At 34.3% G+C, this 15527-nt stretch overlaps 1 protein-coding gene across 3 annotated transcripts in view; it reads left to right on the forward strand.

Annotated features, from left to right (window-relative positions):
• Positions 1–15527, forward strand: part of LOC116296629 (diacylglycerol kinase beta) — a 31955-nt gene that overhangs the window by 8661 nt on the left and 7767 nt on the right. For 2 of the 3 annotated variants that reach the window (XM_089036990.1, XM_031704673.2), the window contains exons 2-17: positions 2217–2293; positions 4035–4272; positions 6177–6491; positions 7733–7924; positions 8546–8595; positions 9146–9220; positions 10462–10581; positions 10755–10781; positions 10973–11066; positions 11717–11808; positions 12560–12676; positions 13202–13300; positions 13772–13852; positions 13930–14003; positions 14594–14668; positions 15079–15164. In XM_089036990.1, the coding sequence (XP_088893116.1) occupies positions 2217–2293; positions 4035–4272; positions 6177–6491; positions 7733–7924; positions 8546–8595; positions 9146–9220; positions 10462–10581; positions 10755–10781; positions 10973–11066; positions 11717–11808; positions 12560–12676; positions 13202–13300; positions 13772–13852; positions 13930–14003; positions 14594–14668; positions 15079–15164 (1812 nt within the window). The remainder of the gene's footprint in view (positions 1–2216; positions 2294–4034; positions 4273–6176; positions 6492–7732; positions 7925–8545; positions 8596–9145; positions 9221–10461; positions 10582–10754; positions 10782–10972; positions 11067–11716; positions 11809–12559; positions 12677–13201; positions 13301–13771; positions 13853–13929; positions 14004–14593; positions 14669–15078; positions 15165–15527) is intronic. The other variant, XM_031704674.2, reaches the window with a different exon arrangement.

Consider the following 15527-nt stretch of genomic DNA (forward strand, 5'->3'; position numbering starts at 1 on the left):
TTAGATTGCTTTTTATGCAATTTACAAACATGAGAGATGGTTAACATGAGGTGTAGGCACTAAGAGTGGTCACTGCCAGGGTTTTGTAAGATCTTGGTGGTTCTTTTACTTCCCTGACTGATGATAATGAAGTATGTAGAGATGGGACTGGAATTTAAAGTGGTTATCAAGTACATGTAATTATGATGGCAACACTTTCTCCTCAGTTGAGACCCTGAATGTAAGACCCTGAATGTAACTCTGCCAGCTGGACTGGAACCACAAAAAACTGCCAAAAAATGCCTGTAATCCAGCTCATACATCCTTGAAACTTATTACTATTTGATGAGCTTAAAATATGGCAAATCAACAAGATCATTAAAGACACTTTAATTTACAGTGTGCTTCATGAAGGTTAAAACAATGCAACAAGAGCAATGTTAATCGCTGTGGTTGAGGAGGAGCAGGCTTTGATGAAATCCTGGTTCAAGGGAGGTGAAAATAAATACAGTGAAATATCTCTGGCATTCTAGAGAAAATGGGATCTATAAGAACGGTACATGGAAATGCTGATTGATAGCAGCCTATGACTTTTTTCTTGTTAATTTGTGCTATGAAACTAGTGGGCTGGTAAATAGTTTTAACACAGTCTTATAAGTTTTTAGCATTTCTATGGGGTAGCTTCCATTCACTCTTATTTAAAGCTATAAAAAGTGAGTAATTTCTGTTGCTCCTTTGTGATGATAAACTGAGTATTACACTATATGCAACCAACTCCCACTGGGATGCCAATCCAGTTGGCCATTCTCTGCCAAAAAATACAACTTATTAACAGACTCTTGCAATTCCAGTTAGTTTCAATATTTAGTGTCAAAACAAAGCTTTTATGGCAGAAGGGAAGGTTTTTGATCAGATAGTGTATAAAAATTAATGTTTATAGTTATTCCTGGTTTTAGTATTCCATGTATTAATTTTATTATTTGTATTATAGTGTTTTAAAATCTAATTATTAAATGGCCTTATGCATAAGTACACCCAAGTATATACATGTATTATGCAACCTCATACATTCCAGGAAGAGATAAATAGGCTCTGTTGGGACTTGTTTAAATCGCATTTGTAAGGTGCTTTTTTTCTATATGAATACCTTTTTTTTCTCTCTATACCCTATGCATTAATGTGTATTTCGTCAAATAACATAATTTTGAAGAAAAAAAAAATTCTATCAGGTTAAAATTCATCTTTATAACTTCAGTTTTGTTTGCACTATATATATCAACTACTCGGGTGTGTATAAGAGAGAAAAATTATGTTCAGATTTATTACCAAAAGAAATATGTCTAGAATTAGATCATATTCATGTATAAAGCTTTGGCTGTTAACATTATCTTTAACCAGCTTTTGAATCTTAAATGAGTAAATAATTATTAACATCTTTGTTTATTAATGCATCATTTCAAGATTAATATAAGACATTATTCTAGTTTTTTTTTTCAATGAGTTGAATGCTTATCCTTCTGCTACTGTATTTCAATATAGCACTTGCAATCTTACTCATGATCAACACCACAGCCAGTAAGAATTCAGCATGAGATTTTTTCCCCTTAACTACCTCCTAAAACAATATGTTACCTTCTTCACATAGAGGCCTGGAGATATCATTACCATAAAAGGAGCTTAAGACAAATTAATGTATGTGGATTTCAGTTTTACAGGATTGTGATTGGACTTTGTCTGGTTTTTTTTCAGTTTTCTTAACCTCATGTTTCAATCAAACTAGACTTGGAGCAATAGGGCCATTTTTAGTTTGAGAAAATAATATGGAATATTGCTTATTATTAATGGCACAATATTGAGACTGTTGTGAAAAGGCTTTTAGTTTTTGTGTTGCACAAAAGTGACAGTATGGATTAGGATTGTGTGGTTCAAAAGAAAAAGACTATTTTAAATTTCTTTTTTTCCTGTTTGTGGTAAAGATCATCGTTTTAACCACAAACTTAAGAAATAAGGACGAATTATGGCTGAATATGTCACCAGTACTTCTGGTGATAACAAAGCAAAAATTGTAAGAGAAATTTTGAAAAAATGTAAGTGAACTAGAATATGCTTACCATCTAAACATTTTTTATCTTACTGCAAAAAGACCCTGTATTTTGGTTGATGTAAATGTATATGATTATATTTTCACATTTTATTTTTGCTGATATTTTAGATTGTTTTGTTTTATCTTTTTTTAGATTCAAACACAAGTCGCTTGACAGATGTCCTCAAACAATTCAGAGATGGAGTATATCCTAAGTACAACCCAGAGCAGGTAGGATATTAAACTAGGACGATGGAAAATCCCAAATGCTGTTCATGCAAATAAATGGTTTTTTTTTTGTAAACCACTAATCCAAATAATATATATTTCTTATATTCTGTATTGTCTTTGCTTACAAGCGAGAGCAAGAAGCACTGCTCAATTTATTGCAGAATTATGTATTCTCAATATTTGCTTTTTTGGTTTTCAGTGCGTTGTATTTAGCAGATTAGTTTGATGTAGATTGAATTTCGATTTGTCTGATCATTTCAAAGGAACATAGCAAACTGAAAAGTCCATCTGCCAGTTTAGAATTTATTTATTTACATTACTGTCTCATTAAAATGCACAGTAACAGTGTTGAGGTTTCCCAACTCAAGTCTTGATAAATTAGGAGATTTGTCTTTTCATATATAAAAGTTCTGTTAAAATTATTTTTAAGAAGGGATTATATATTGCACCATATGAGAAATGGAAATTTAAGATTCCATATATTTTTTAATTGAATTTAGCAGTGTTTTAATTTGGCTATAAGATGTTATTATTCAAAGGCCATACTCTCAGCATGCCACCTAGATTTATCTCAATCTCTCTTGGATCTTTTGTTTTTTTTCTCCTATTCCATTTATTTTCTCAACAGTAATGTGTCTTTTGAATATTTTTTTTTTTCTTTTCCATTTTTTTATAAAATTTGAATAGAACTGTTTTTGCTTAAAAATTCAGTTCCACTTTGATTATAACTATCATTCATTTTAATTGGTGGCTTTATGATGTGGCCAGAGAATAGTTATCAATAAAATGATCATGATAAAAGGATTTTTGTTATCTTGTGCAGCATATAAAACTGTAACATGGTTTACTTTGTTTACAGTTGATTCCTGAAAGGACTTGGGGCCCCAATAAAAAGGTTCAAACTTTAACCTCAAATAAATATAAATTGGCAATATAATGACAAGAAAGTGTGAAGCAGATAATTCTATAGTCTGTTTGAAACCAAAAAAAATAAAATGTGAAAATTTACTAATGTAAATTTATTACATTTTTTTTAGCTACTAATAATTGAACAAATCACATATGGGCACTGAATCCATGACAAAGTATAATTTATAAACCATCACTAAAAAGAAGCCAATATTATGTGTTTTCCTGGAATTTATTTTTACAGCATATTTTTACTACTGGTTTGCAGTAGCAATTATGCATTTATTATAATATCAATTTAAATTGGTTTCCATTATTATTTGCTTTTTTTGTATCTATAAGCATGATATATTTTAGATGAATAGGGGAGTTTAAGGTATAGTCCAAGTTAAATGAAGTGAGTTGAAGATCAATCTTACTATAATATTTTTGGCAATTTGATCCTTGTTTTACAAAACACCTGTATGTTCTTATTTAGTGCGGTCAAACTTTAATCTAACTAATCATTCACACAGCTTTAACCCTTGTGCTTGAAATTTCAAATAAAGTTACAGGTGGGAATATCGATTTTTATAAATTGTATTTATTCAAAACCTAGCATTTGCTAGAGTTTAAGGAGTTGCAAAAAGTGTCTATGATTTTTACTGTTATGAAAATGACAAACTATTAAGTACAGTATAAAAAAATTATCCACTAGGCAATTGTGTCTTGTTAAGTCTTATTTGACATGCTTTTGACTAATTTGTTACCCATGAAATTTTATCCTATAAGCAGGAAGTTTACGTTTTTTCTTTCTGTATTTTCCATTTCTTCATTGTATTTTATGTTGCAGCCTATGGACTATGAAGGCTTCAAACTATTTATGTTTGCTTACCTGGGTGATGATGCCAACGAAGACATCTGCAAACATTTGTTCAGAGCATTTCACAAAGAGGTACCAGTCATGAGCTTGCAATCTCCCTCCTTGTCAGTAGGTGTGTCTCAGACCATCCTGGATAATATGGCTGCAGGAAGTGCATCCAAGTCATGTTCTTCACAAGACCTTACAAAGCCAGATCAAAACAGAAGAGGTGTGTGTTTGATGTTGAAGGGTTGATATCTGTTTGAATTAATATGTGTTTGATGCAATATTAATTATACGGCTTGCTCGTTATTTACTTAGCTAACATCCCTAAGGGCTGAAATGATTTTTTATTAAATGGAAGATATACTTTGTTTTAAAGAAATAACAAAGTGACATGTAATAATTTGTTGATAAATGATGGGTCATAATTTATACGACAGTCTTGTCCCTACTTATCATTTAGCAAATGTATCTAAATTAAAGGCTTAAAATCGTTAGGATGTCAGAACTCCACCATCTGCGAAAAATGCCATGAGCTATCTGATCAAAAACAGGAACTTATACATTTGCTTTAATCTTTTTTTTTTTTTTTTTTTTTGAAAACTGAAAATTTAAAATGTTTCTCAAGTTTATATGAGAGATATTGCCTCCATAATCCTAATTGGATAAACATTTTGATTTATTTACTGAAAAAATAATACTAACTTAAAATTCTTTAAATACTCATAAAAGTGTTCACGAATTAATAAAAAGCAGGATAAATTTTTATGATCACATTTCAAGATATGAAAATATATATATAATTTGTAAATTTAAACTTGTTAAATTTTTATCATTTGTTTGAAAAAGAATAAATTTGGCTAAAGATAAGGTATACCTACCATCAATAATTTAAATGTCCAATCTTTATCAAGACTGAAATTTAATCATAAAGAACCCAAGTAAAATCCCTTTTTTTAAAAGCTTAGTTGTCCTTATTTTAAAAAAATACTCTAAAAGTTTGTGATTCATAACTGACAAAGAAATGACTTAGAATTGCCTAAATTCGTTTTAAAGATTTTAATAATTTGAAAGAAAGATTACTTCTAAGAGAGAACACTTAGTACATTAATAACAAACAATACGAATTTTATGATAATTCATATGCTATAATTATTAATTTAATATATTATTGAGGAAATTTGCAAACAGATATATGTCATTATACATGGTTTTGAGTAGATTTACTGCACTAATTTTTACAGAAATAATTTTTGCTGATAAAAATTACCTTTTATTGCATGATGCACCTCTGTGAAAATGGCAACATTACTAGAATACCACAATAGGAAAGTAGGCTATAGACCCCTTGCAGCACATAAAAATGTTTCCAGTTATCGGAAGATTGAAATTCTTGTGTTGTGTCCTCCAAATTAAGCTCTTTTGAAGTCACGTGTAAGGGATCTATATACATACAAAAGCACTTCTGTTGTTTAGTCATCAAACACTACAATGATAATCGTTGATAACTTTTTCCATCAGCCATTTGTCTTATTTTTGCTTTCCTCTTAATTTCGTATGTAGCTAATTTAATTTTTGAGTTGTCAATAATTATAATAAGTATCTATTAGATTAAGTCAAACCTGTATGCAAACTGGTTTGAGTATAGTCTAATGCTGATGTTTGCTGTGACAGTTGTGTGGGTATTTGTTGCTGTTTTTCGTAAGTAATTCAATAGGTCTACTATTAACAGTAATTAAGGGGAACAATACAATGGTATATTAATGAAATCATTAATATTAACAATAACTAGAGGGTAGTAGTTAAAGGAAATGGAATAAATCATCAAGTATTAAATTCGTAATTATAATTGGAATGTAATAACATTATAAGGGTACTTATATAGATTAATTTTGTTATAGTTTGAGATAATATTTATTTACCAAATGTAATATTAATATTTGAAATAATGCCAATAATGAAACTTAGTCGTACACTCCAAGTACACATATTTTTGACATACAGGAATTTTCGTTGAACATTTTTTGGGATCATAATTCAGTCTAATCATTCACTCTAATCCCTTGCAGCCAATAACCCATTGTTTTGCAACTAGCCTCTGCAACTGACAGCCACAGCTAACATATTCAGTTTCAGAACTTCCTGGTATTCACAGTGGTGCAGGGACAGCAGCTTTAGTCGCAGCTGCTACAGCTATAGCAGCTGGTCATGGGGGCGACAAACCAATAATAAAACTATCCAAAGCCAAAGATGAAGAACCTCAGAAGGAGAATAATAAAAACCACGACAACAATGTCAACAGTAAATCTAAAAATGAGACTAAAGATGTTACATTCAGTCAAACACTGTCGCCTCAAGACTCGTCCACTTTAGGTTTGGGGTCATGGGGCAAAAAGTCTTCTGAAAAACACCAATTTCGTCGCCACTCCAGTGGTTCATTCGTCGGTTAGTATAATAATAAACCACCAATCGGTTTTAATTTTTTGACTTGATAATGTTAAAACACAATAATAATAATAATTTAACTTCCCTAACTTCGTTGTAAACGTATAGTCATTGTGCCGTGGTTTAACATCCATGTAAAACATCAGCAACTAATCGCCGTGTTGTCATAACTAAACTTCAGCATTATATCGATATTGTGCCACTAAAATCTATCTAAACAGTCGTCTTAAACTATTAAAATGCAATTTTCATATTTTTAACTTTTATAAAGCCGTTCCTAATTTTTCTAAATATATAAAATTAAAAGTTTTTTTCTTGCTTTTTTCGAGCAGTTTTCACTCAAAAATCCGGCCTAATTATATAAATTAACATTTTTAATAACATAAATTTTTTTCGTATTTTTAACTTTAAACAAATTAAACCTGACTATGAAGCTTAACCAAATAACTCTGAAATACTTCTAATTCTGCTCTTTCAACATGTCTGACAAACCCTGGCTATAAAATAGATGTGGGAATATTCTTGGACCTTTTTATCTCTTCTCCCTACCTTTTCTTGTCGTTTGTGCCACGTGCAGTCCAACTTTCTCTGTTCATTTGGTATTCTTCTTTTAGTATAGTATTAGTTTGGTTTTTGCTTTGTAGTGAAATTCGAGGTTTACAGAGCAAAAAAACGAAAAAATCGAAGGCAAAAAGAATGAGCGACTGACTGAAGTTTTTTGGAAAGAAACAGCGAGTGCGCCGCGCCTGCAAAAGCACCGCGAAATAAAAAGGCGGGAATTTAACGATGACATCATTTGTCCCTGATTGGCTGACAAAACTACCAAATTTTGGTTGCTTAGAAACCGGAACAGAATGGACAGGAAAGGGGTGCCGGGCTTCTTTTTTTTATTCACAATATAAAACTTTGCAAGATGGAAATGTTCGTAAGCGTTTTACAGTCGAGGTAGAATATATCTTTTTTCTGCTTATTTTTGTCTAAAGACGGCACATTTGCCAAGTCCAGATAATGCAGTTGTGCTTGTGCGGAAAATGGTATAGAGTATAAAACTTACTTCGAAAGCTTATTTCCGTTGTTGGTGACCATTCACTTAACACTTCACTGATGTTCTTATGCGCGTCTTTACTTCGCTGTATGTCCACTTTAAAATTCGGAAAGACCGTCGTTTGATAAGTGTTTTGAGCTGGTATTTGAGGATGCTCTTCAACTTAAGGATAATGTGCCTATCTTTTTGACTCCAGCATTCAAGGTAGCCAATGAGCACCCTCCACAACAACCTAGGTCAAGTTCTCAGAGAAAGAAAACATCTTTTGAGCAGTCTACATTACTAAATGCGTCTGCGCCTGTGAAGACTGTGAAAATGGTGTCTATACGAGAGATTGCTTGTTATTTATCGATGCTAGAGGGTGGCAAGGTTGAAGATAAACTTGAATGTAAGTGTTGGAACTTTGCCTTATTGAGATCATATTCTAGTTCATGTATCCCTTTCATCATTCCGCCTAAATTTACCCTAAATTGTTTTCTTAGTTGTTCGAGGGTTTCATATGTTCTCCTGTTTCTTTGGATTGTCCTCACCGCAAAAAAATAAACAATAAATCCTTATAATACATTCATTCAACAAAATTACTCGATTCTGATTGGACAAGAGGAATACGATTGTGGATCATTTTATTTTATTTTATGATTGCTCAATTTTGTTGAGTGTATCATAAACAAAAAATCGCACGATCGTCTTGAATTTATGGATACTCGTGATGTCTTGAAAGTTTTCATCACTCGTACCTATAAATTCCGAATTGTACTCGAGACCGTGCGATTTCCTATACTAATTGCACGATGACGTCACAGCTTATTAAAAAGCGGGACAATAATAAAGAACAATAAGAATTTGGGCTAATTTTTACTCTGCTGCTGAATTGATAGCTCTGATATGTCTGGTTTTCGAACACTTTATAAACCGGTGTTTTCCCTACAATTTCTGATGGAATTTTCATGGCGTAATTTAGGTTTCTTGGCTGTATTCTAAAAATATATATTGTTTTCTGCCTTTTTAGTTGTTTTCAGAGTTTACGATGCAGATGGCAATGAGCTCCTCGACGCCCAGGTAACTTTTTGAACAGTCATTGAAGCTTCTTTCCCTCCCCTTTTTACTCTCCACCTAATGTTAGTTGATATGGAAAGTAATGCAAGCACCTAATGCTATTACTGATCGTTTGATGGAGCTTTAGATACTGAGGGGGAAACGTCTGATCGCAAGTTCAATATAATTTAGTCCTAGTCAAGTCTTCTACGTGCGAGTAACAAATTGCTTAGTCATCAATGATAGTTTTCAACAATAAGATAACAGCTGCCCCGTCTACCATTACCGGCCCGACAATTCTCAGCACTTCCACTGTTATCCTACCTTCACCCGGCAAAAGAGAGAAAACAGTCGTTTGGTTGCTTTGCCAACACTACTTCCTAACTTAACAATGTGCCCTTGATTGACGTAATCGAGTCTATCAGACTCAAACCTTACGTCATAGAATATTAATGAGTTATATTTTTCTTTTAAGCTAAGAGAGTCTAGTTTATCGTTGAGAATATAGATACCGTGTTCTATGCATTGTGAGATTGTTTAAATTGTATATGTTGGCGTTTCCGCTCCTTTTTAGGAACTGGAGTGTATTACACAACAGATGATGAACGTGGCCCAGTATCTTGGATGGGATGTTACTGAATTAAAACCTGTAAGTTAAATACCTTCAATATATTCCTTAAATTAATGTATGCAACTGAAAAACCTACAATATTTATACATTATCTGTAATCTCAGTCTTGCATGGAAGAAGTAAACTGAGGTGATGTTGAACGGATGATGTTGGTGCGGTTAAATAAAATAACAAGCGAGTTGGTGTAGCTTTTTAATAACAACTATCAAATGTTCTGAAAAATTTAGGTTCCTTTTAAATTAGTTTTAGTTCCAAAATAAGACATTCGATCTTTGGAAATCTTTGGTGGAATTCCAATGAAATTTCTTTCACTTTAATGAAAAACAACCTTACTTCCGAACCAGGACAGTTTGTAGTCCGACCCTCATTAAAAAGTCATTGTGCCATGAATTTAAACTCAAGGCTTCAATTTAATATGACCAAGTATTATTAAATCTCTCGGAACAAACATGAAAAAGAAAGAGATATTTGAAAGTTGAAGAATTTTTTCTAGTCAAAACATGAAAAAGCCCAAAAGTAAAATAAAATGTGACGTCACTGCCGCCACATTGATTAAACGCACCCTAGACACTGAAAACCGTTTCGTCAGTTTTTCTTGTTAAAACAAGTACAGAATTTCTGTCAGACTATCTAAGAAATGCTTAACCGTTTGTCATCTCCTTACTGGTTCTTCAGTTTTAAAAAGATATAAAAAAGAAAATCTGAACCGTGCGGAAAACCGCAAAAAACCCCCCAAGTATTTCTAAATCATTCGAAAGTGATATTTCAGCATAGTTTTGCAATGTGGTTATGAACCATGGGAAAACACCCAAATTCATAAGTATTCGAAACGAAAATCGTCCCCATTAACGTAGCGCTCCAATAAAACCATTGAATCAGCTAAAAAATTAAAAAGGAATAGATGTATGAGCGCAGAACTGTTAATGAAAACTACTTCTAGCACAAACAAACGTTACCGGTTAGACCTATTACAGTTGTATTGTTAATTCTGACGTCACACACAGCGTGGTTGGTAAACTCGGTAACTTTTAATTGGCGTTTGCATCTGCGAGCAAATAATAGGTAAACTAGAATAAGGAACAAACTAGAATTAAGTAAAAATGACTTCGCTCGCCTCAGTTGTCCCATGATTGTCTCCAAAGGGGTCGTAGCTTCTGGCAGCTATTTTGAACACTGTCTTGAACACTGCGAAAGTAATATCATTGACGCAAAACGGCCGTATTGCGCCGTTGAATAAGACTAAACGTTGTGTTTTCTAGATATTACGAGATATGTTAGTTGAACTCGACGATGACTGTGATGGCACTATATCCCTAGAGGAGTGGATTAAAGGCGGTCTGACGACTATTCCTCTTAGAGTTCTTCTTGGTCTTGAAACGGTAAGATCAAGTCTTTACGTTCTTATTACCATCCATACTGATTTATACTTCATAACTATGAATAAATGTAACTGCTATGCCGTAGTCGTAAATTTCATATTATTGATAAAAAATGCTGTAGTCTTAAATTTAAGATGTTTTACTAAAATACCGTATTTATTCTCTTTCTTTAGCAAATACGAGATGATGGTCAACATCAGGTAAGGCAAATGGTCTTTTCCTAGTCTCGTTATTATATTTTCTCATTCCGTTCAGTTATGCTTCTCATCCATTTTTTATTATTATATAGTTCCTGCTGTTTAAGAGTGGGGTACCGCCATTATATTTATGCCCAATTTTGTTTTTGTATACCATTATTAATCTGTGTGGTTATGGATTTTGATGATTCTAGTGGCGTCAGAAACACTTCAACAGACCTGCATACTGCAACATGTGTCACAACACACTGAATGGATTTGGTCGTAAACAGGGATTACAATGTCTGTGTAAGTCAACTGATATTTTATACAGCGTACTTCGTATGAGTCAAAAAAAACTCTGCCTGGATCAGGATAGTCCATTCAAGTAATTTGAATTGATAGGCTTAACCTCGCGTTGCTGTGATTGGTTGATAATGCAAATTTGATACCTTCGCCTTTCCGTATACCTCAATTTTTCTCTATTTAAACGAAATCAATATCAAACTTCATGTGTCGTTCCCTTAAGCGTTATTATTTTCTTTCCATCTTAGAAAATCTACAAAAATGAATATATCTCAAAAATATATATTCCCAACACGATGATAATGGGAATTCAAAGGCATCAAAATCAATTAAAAATACCCACTACATTTAAACATGAGATCTCATCCTATTTAACTAATTGGTTAACAGTTCACACACTTACTAAACGATCCTGCACCTTCCACTCAATCCCTAATCTGAAAATAATTATTTCGCTTTGGACACGATTACGGAAGCAGTACGATGTTCAGTCTCAAATATTTCGAGATGTGTTAATTTTTTTTTAACGAGGTTTCGAATCCTTGAAATGATTAAAAAATTATCATTATGTATCGTTCAATTATTGCAACACATATAGTGACGTATCCGGCTAATCGTTCATACCTCATGATGTCTTCATTCTTCTTCCGTAGTTTGCAAATACACCGTACACGAACGATGCGTACAAAGAGCACCCGCATCTTGTATTAATACGTACGTCAAATCTAAGCGAACTGGGAAAATGGTGAGTTGATGATTCACATGGTTTCTCTTACCACTAACTCACAGTTTGGGGAAAGTTTGAGGACTTTTCTGAGCTAGACAAACGACCCCATATAAGGCATGCATAAAAGAGTTTTGCCGCCAGTCACAATGCACCAGACATATATAACTGCTTCTTTTCAATCATTCCCAAGGAAGTGAAATGAAAAAGACACGTCGGCCATGTTGGTTGATATAACAAAATAATTCATTGACAAGTCTTTTGTTAAATTCAACCAAGATGGCGACTATGTCGTCATGTGCAAACAAATTATAGGATGATGATCACTAACAAAACACGTGATCGTTGTCTCTTACCCTTTAATTAATACGATTTAATGATTAATGATTATGCTCTATCATCCAGCAATTAGGCCGTGAATAGTCGAGTCCTTTTTTTCATTCTGTGAATGGTCGGCTGTGATCCTTGACTGCAGACTTATTCGTACATAGTCAGCCTTGTGTAAGAGCAGATGGTTCAATAGTCAACTGTAATGTAAAGAGTGTGCTGCAACTCCAATTACGCCAATGTTTCTGAATCCCACGAAACTTTAAATGAAAAGCTCATGACCGAAACTAAACCTGTACAAATAAGTCTGTGACTGCGTAATTACCGCCGTATGCATCGAATGAGAAAGAGGACCGTATCCTTTCACAAGAAACAGGTAATCGTAACATACATACATACTTGTTTTGTTATCATCTTGGTATATCTTTTTCAATTCCTTCATCAGAGTATGGATCATCATTGGGTGGAAGGTAATTGCCCTGGCAAATGTAACAAGTGTAACAAGACGGTCAAGAGTAATAATTGTTTGACGGGTCTACGTTGTGCCTGGTGCCAGATGGTGGTAAGTGCTTTTCACTGAAGACACAGAAAACGTGCGTGCGTGCTGTGTTGCGGTTAAAAAGCTGATGGTGATTGGCAGAACATGAAAAAATGGTTAGGAGAAGCACTCAAAACGTCTCGAGTGTACTGCCATTCAAGATCTCCGGGTGCTTTTTAACTTCGCACAACATAGTCGGACAGACGCAGGGGTTGAAAGATTATGAAAGAAGAAGCACTCCAAACGTCTCAAGTGTTCGATACATGCCCCTAGCACTTTGTAACTGCGCACAACACAGTCGCAAAGTTATTTCAGTTTCCTTTAGAAAATACTTAATACCTGAATCTGCATGTGTTACTTCTATGCGCGTTTTTGGGTTGCACATTCACTAGGCTTTGATTAAGAAGGAGGGTTTGAAACCAAGAAGAAAGACTATAAAATTTTGGAAGAGAAAAAACTAGGAGATTACTAACTACTTTTTCTAGATTCCCAAGATTTTGGTATATGTTTTTGCCGGATCCTAATGTTTCTCTTTGTTTTATCTGTTAGTGTCATAACAAATGTGCTACGAATATCAGTCCTGAGTGTAACTTAGGGTTACATAGAGACCATATTCTGCCTCCAACAAGTATTTCACCTGCAGGATTGGTAAGTATTTTGAATTTTCTCATTACATGTCATACATCTTTGATTCTGTGCACCCTGATCCACTGAACAAAATGTTACCCATTACAGACCGCGCGTCGTCTCTTCCCTAGGAGGAAGATTATTTTTTTGCGTCAAACGAATTTAAGTAACATTTATAAGCGTTACTGACTAACAAAGAAATTTAAAAAGGCTTGTTAAAAGTCTAAGAGAACGTAGCATTCTGATGCAGTGAGCAGTAATGTTTTGCAAATTTAAGGAGAAATCTGTTACGCTCTTTGTTACGCTATTATACACAAACTGTTCCGGGGCAAAAAAACTAAAGTTGTACTGAAATGGCTTTTCATCGTCAAGCATTTCATTATCCTTCCAAGCTCAACTTTTACAGTTTAACACTATGCGCATACATCTACTGTGCCATCAGTGATAGGCAGACAATGGATTTTCGATTAAGTCTGTTAATTTTGTTTGCAGGACAAACGATCGAGCACAGACGTAGACAGTCCCAAAAAGAAGGCCAATTCTTATGCTAGTTTTGAAGGGATGCCCATGCAGGTAAATGACTGATTCGCTCTCTTCCCACTATTACCTATGAATCAATGGAACCATTAATTTACTAATGTTTTTTTCAGATCACTCCATTACCAGGCACTCATCCACTAGTAGTGTTCATTAATCCAAAGAGCGGTGGACGCCAAGGCTCAAGGTAAGTCTTAGCTACTAGATAACTTGTCCGATCAGCGACACAAAGCAGCTAGGGGCAGCTAAGAGCAGCCAAGTGCTGTATTTTCTTTAAACGTAATTGTATTTGCATATGGTCTTGAAGGTTTTCTCTCAGGATGAAGTTTTCCGGCCCATCCTTTCTTCCAGCCCACCCTTTGTTTGATTCCTGGATTTGCCCCTGCAGAGAGAGATCTTTACGGTTTATCACCGTTGATACCACGAGCCATTTGACTGCATGGGATTCCTAGGGTTCTGCTGGCAAACGAGAGTAGTTGTAGTAAGCTTTTGATGTGTGCAGTGACCTTCAAGTCTGCCGTTCTCTAGCCACACCAGCAAGAGCAAAACGATATACTTGATGCATGCTCATTTTTCTCTATTCAACTAACTTTAAAAAGATGCGCACTCGTGTATTTCGTTTTTCTTATGCTTAAGATGCCGGCGTCGCAGGTCAAACGAAGGCCTTCTTGCTCTGGACAAACTTTTCTGATTTCGCGATTTAACATGCCAAAATGATCTCTATTCGAACAAGTTTCGTAACATTCTTTGTCATCATTATGAACTTTTTTTTCCCAGGCTGCTTCACAAGTTCCAGTACCTTCTCAACCCGCGACAAGTTTTTAATTTGGGAGATGGAGGCCCCGTACCAGGGTAAATTTTCCTTTATCAGGATTAATAATTTTCTCCGGCTCTCCCGGCGTAAAGGAAGCTTCCAAAATGTTTTCTGGTCTTTTCTAGAGGAACAACTAACATTTGCGCATGTGAAAATCGAAAAGATGTCGTAGAATTTGAAATGGCATGACACGCGCTACAACCCGAGTACACTCCCCAGTATAGAATTGCGACAACATTCACTGCGCGCATGATGCTTGAACATGAAGATGCTTGACGGCCATGGAACGTCCACACCCTTAGGTTTTCAAAGTTATACGAAATCTGGCCTGTTTCCACGACATTCAATGCCTTTTACTAATTTCTCGACCAGAAACGTATTTTTAGTACTATTTTTCAACACCTACAACCTGTTTCAGTCAAGCTTCTCATGTCTTTTTGTTCTCTAGGTTGAAGTTCTTCCAGAATGTGGCAGGGAGTCGAATTCTTTGTTGTGGTGGAGATGGTACAGTAGGATGGGTTCTCTCAACGATAGGTTGGTGATTTGAATAATTAAGAAGATTTACTTAAATATTTGAGAAGAGTATCTCATATGTGTATAACTTCTCGTGATTTTGAATTAAAAACCAGTTGAAACGGCTGTTCACATAATGGTCTTATTTTTACTTCCGCTAACAAAATTATTCACGAATTTTTTTTAATTTTATTTATTTATTCAGTATTTTTTTTATCAGTCAAAATTGTTATTTTCTCATTATGATGGTAAGATAGATGTTCATTATCTGAAAAATAGAAAGTGTGCGAGGGATTCTGGTGGCAGTGGTACATGTGTTGCAATGCAAACGGCCTATTTAGTACCATCTGAAATGTTTTGTAGTGTTTAAAATGCGCATACCAG

Source organism: Actinia tenebrosa, unplaced genomic scaffold, assembly GCF_029948245.1.
Source record: "Actinia tenebrosa isolate PJP-AT-01 unplaced genomic scaffold, QUT_ActTen_1.0 PGA_scaffold4__44_contigs__length_22323623, whole genome shotgun sequence".
In the NCBI taxonomy this organism is placed as follows: Eukaryota; Metazoa; Cnidaria; class Anthozoa; order Actiniaria; family Actiniidae; genus Actinia; species Actinia tenebrosa.